Source organism: Antrostomus carolinensis, unplaced genomic scaffold (genome assembly GCF_000700745.2).
Source record: "Antrostomus carolinensis isolate BGI_N321 unplaced genomic scaffold, ASM70074v2 scaffold16268, whole genome shotgun sequence".
NCBI lineage: Eukaryota > Metazoa > Chordata > Aves > Caprimulgiformes > Caprimulgidae > Antrostomus > Antrostomus carolinensis.
The window spans coordinates 19,198-22,761 of record NW_010331044.1 but is presented as its reverse complement, the minus strand read 5'-3'; the positions used below and the strand labels follow the sequence as shown (position 1 = coordinate 22,761).

The window sequence follows — 3,564 nt, the reverse complement described above, 5'->3', positions numbered from 1 at the left end:
ACTTTAGCGGGCAGGAGACCCTCACCGTGTCTAGGAAGGAATCAGTACAGAGGCAAGGCATCACTAAGACACACCCACAGCTCAGGAGCCCTTACAGATCTGGCAGAACTGCCCTTTCCTCAGTGAAGCACATCACCTGCCCAAGAACAGTACAGCAGAGAAGCCTGAGGAGAGGGAAGGGTTTGAGCCGATTATTTTGTTGAACGGACCATATGCAGCATGTTGTAGGAACATCCTTACCAAGCACACAGTGCTCCACCACATCTCCAAACTAAGCAAACAGTAGAAGACAAGGAAGGAGCATTGCACCACACACAGTCTGGCCTAGCAGAGGAGAAAGCTAGGCTGATTCATGGGAGTGGGTGCTTGTCCCACACCTCACTGGAAGGAGCCGCCACAATCTGAACCAGACTGTTCAGAAGGCAGAACCACTACTTTGTGCACTCTGTTCATCTCATTATGTCTCAGGCAATTAACAAGTTATATAAGATACCTTAAACCAAAATTACCTCCACCTATGCACAGGATACTTACTGGAGGATGGGGGGTGTGTTTCTTCCCCTAGATATCTCCTCTGAGCAAAGAGGATGCTGGAGAATACGAGTGTCATGCATCGAATGCCAAAGGAGAGGCAACAGCTTCTGCAAAAATCCATGTTGTGGAAACTCTGCATGAAATAGCCCTGACCAAAGGTAGGTAGTGTGGTTGGACACTCAGCAGCTCTTTCCCCTAACAGTTTACTCCGTTATTTGATACAGAAGGACCACCTCTGTTTAAGGCTTTCTGAAAAGAACACACACTAGAAATACCAGTTTAATGTGCAGCTTTTACTGGGTTTGGCAAAACTTTCCCAGCACATCTCAGCTGCTAGAGTTCTTGGAGATTGTTAAATAACACCCCAAGTGCTGTTAAGTCCTAGAAGTTAAGATACCAAGTTAAAAACACCTTTTGGGGTTTTTACAAAGCAACCTTCAGTGGTTTTCTAGCCCTAAATTTTTATTGTCCTTTCAGCATTCTCTGGATGCTTCCAAACCTGCCCATCTCTCCTAGGAGCAGTATTGGTACAACCAGCCCCAAGACAGAGGGGGAACTTCAAGCACTTAAATTCCTCCCTAGTCCTTGCAACCCCTTATTCTTCCCCTTCGTGGAAACATCCCAGTCCCTGCCATTCTCCCTCCATACTGGAGTGTCAAAGCGGAGAGGGGACAGATATGCCACAGCAGGCCTTTAGCAAGATCTGAAGCCTTTACCCTCCAGCCCTCAGCCAGTTTTCAACCCGTTTCTCTTTGCCTGGCTGCGTGCAAAGCTGATGGAAAACCAGCCATCCTCATTCCAGCTGCAGAGAGGATGGCTTAGTGCAGTGGCCACAGTGCTTTGGAATAAATCCGGAGAGCTGGAACAGTAACTGCAACCATGCCAGAGGCAGAGGCACTGGGAACAAAGCATCCAGCTAGAAAATACTGTGCTGCCCAAATCCGCTTTTGAACATAATCCTTAGTTTTAATCCCAGTAGCTTTATCCCAACAATATAGTCTTGGCTTTCTGTATCCATATACCCCTGAATAGATGACAGACTTCCCTGAGGAGAACAGTAACAGCACCTGGCACCGAAACAAGAGCATAAAATGAATCCACATATCATTTACACATAGCAACTTGGCTAAAGGTTTTTAGCTAGTCTCTAATCCATTTTCAAACATCTTATTTATGGATGTGAATGAAATTGAGTTTTACTGAGTTGTGGCATGAGCAGCAAGCTTATACCCCAGAACAGATGATGTTCACTCCCACTCTCACAGTAACTCCCTCATGGTTTATTTCTTATACACACACCACATGTTACAGCTGTTTCTTTTCAGCTGTAGGAAGGCTCTCAAGTGAGCATGCTGTAGCTAAGCAATAAGCTGTCAGTCCACAATTACTTAGAGGAAATTGATAACATTAATGGAACAAACTGTCAGGCGTCATAGCTACACGCTACACAGTTAGGGAGTCTGTGTCCCATATCCAGGTGATCTCAGCAGAGAAAAATGCCATCTATTACCACCCCCCTGCTGCTGCTGCAGTCCTGCAGTAGGGAAGGAAGGAAGGAAGGAGTTAGGATGGAGTTGTCAGGTCTCGCTCTCGGCTAAGACATCAGAAAACTCACGCACTGTGCCACTGCCCAAGTTGTGATATTACCCCTTGGAACAGTACAGAGCATAACATGTTTTTGTTTTTCCACAGATGATGGTGCAGAGCTGTGATGTGATGTGAGGACTTTCACTTATGCACAGTTTTAAATTAGTATTTTGGAAAGCTGAGACCTCTGGCTTTTTCTAGCTCACTAATCATTCCCTCTTAACTCTCTTATTCTTTGATTACCAATTTGCTTGCACACTTCTTTCACAGATGCACAAATAAAGAGATTCACAAGTTTGATTACAAACTTTAATTCTATTTACAGGAAATAAACATACTTTTGAACAGCACATGGCAGATGAGTGAAACTATATTAAATGCAACCTACACAAAATGAAAACAAAACCTGAGCACTTTAGTCTCATAATTTTTAAAAAGAATCCCTTTTAAAGGCTAAACACTCATCATACGAGGTGCAATACTCATAGACATTAGTTCTTGGAAGAGGAGTTTGCAGGCATAGGGCATTCGAACCAAGGATATCTGGAAAGAGATTTCAAAAGGCTTGTGATAAGCACTCCTAAAGCATCAACTTCCACCACCCTCTACACAAGTAACTTCTTGTTAAGTTTTTGGCTTAAAAGTGAATCTGAAATTATGCACGAAAGCATTTAGCAGGAATTGCTCAGACAGTAACAAAGCAAGAGGGAAGCTGAAACTGTCTGGAGAGGCTACACAGCAGCTATCCAGAACACATTTTTAACGTTAAAACCTGCAGCCAAGGGATCTGATCTTAAACAAGAGCCATTTAACAAAGGAATGTGTGCATAGCAAAGCGTGCCTGATGTGCAGTAAATGCAGTTAAGATTTCCAGCACACATCTCTTCAGTAGCCCCAATGCCATTGTTAGAGTTGCAGCAATCAGTCCCTAGCACAAGAACAAGGCTGTTTAAAGCAACTATTTTTATCTCTGCCACCAGTCTCCCTTGACATAGTTCTGTAACCAACCACACACTACAGAGCTTTTTTTTTTTTTTTTAAATAAAAAAATAAGTGCAACACAAAAGACCTCCCATGGGGACCCAGCTCTGCAAGCATAAATATCTTCATGGGGACAGTCACAAGGACGATGGCTCTAAATTCCTGTGATTCTGAGTTTTACTTCTAAAAATAAGCTCTCAAGAGTTTACTTTTAAAGTCTCTGAAAACTCTGCACTGCAAAATACTTGAACAGCATTTCCTGCCAAGCGACAAGCCAACACTGTAAAACTAATAGGGAAACACCCAAATTAACTAGGACACTATAAACACTTAAAACAGTTATTAAACTAAAATAGCAATTGTTCTGATGCTTCTTTAAATATTTACTTTCCTATCCTCCTGTTCACCCAAGTGGTATTTCCTCTTACCCACAAAGAGGAACGTAAACTGATGAAAACCACA

General features: G+C 43.0%; 2 protein-coding genes across 2 annotated transcripts in view; one reads left to right on the top strand and one right to left on the bottom strand.

Annotated features, from left to right (window-relative positions):
- IGFBP7 (insulin like growth factor binding protein 7) overlaps positions 1–2,473 on the top strand; it is an 8,158-nt gene extending 5,685 nt beyond the window's left edge. Inside the window, exons 4-5 of the mRNA XM_010173103.1 lie at positions 566–692; positions 2,227–2,473. Coding sequence (XP_010171405.1) covers positions 566–692; positions 2,227–2,246 — 147 coding nt within the window. The 3' untranslated portion in view covers positions 2,247–2,473. The remainder of the gene's footprint in view (positions 1–565; positions 693–2,226) is intronic.
- The window catches only part of POLR2B (RNA polymerase II subunit B), a 20,297-nt gene continuing 19,154 nt past the window's right edge, over positions 2,422–3,564 (bottom strand). Inside the window, exon 24 of the mRNA XM_010173102.1 lies at positions 2,422–2,704. Within this exon, the coding sequence (XP_010171404.1) occupies positions 2,575–2,704 (130 nt within the window). The 3' untranslated portion in view covers positions 2,422–2,574. The remainder of the gene's footprint in view (positions 2,705–3,564) is intronic.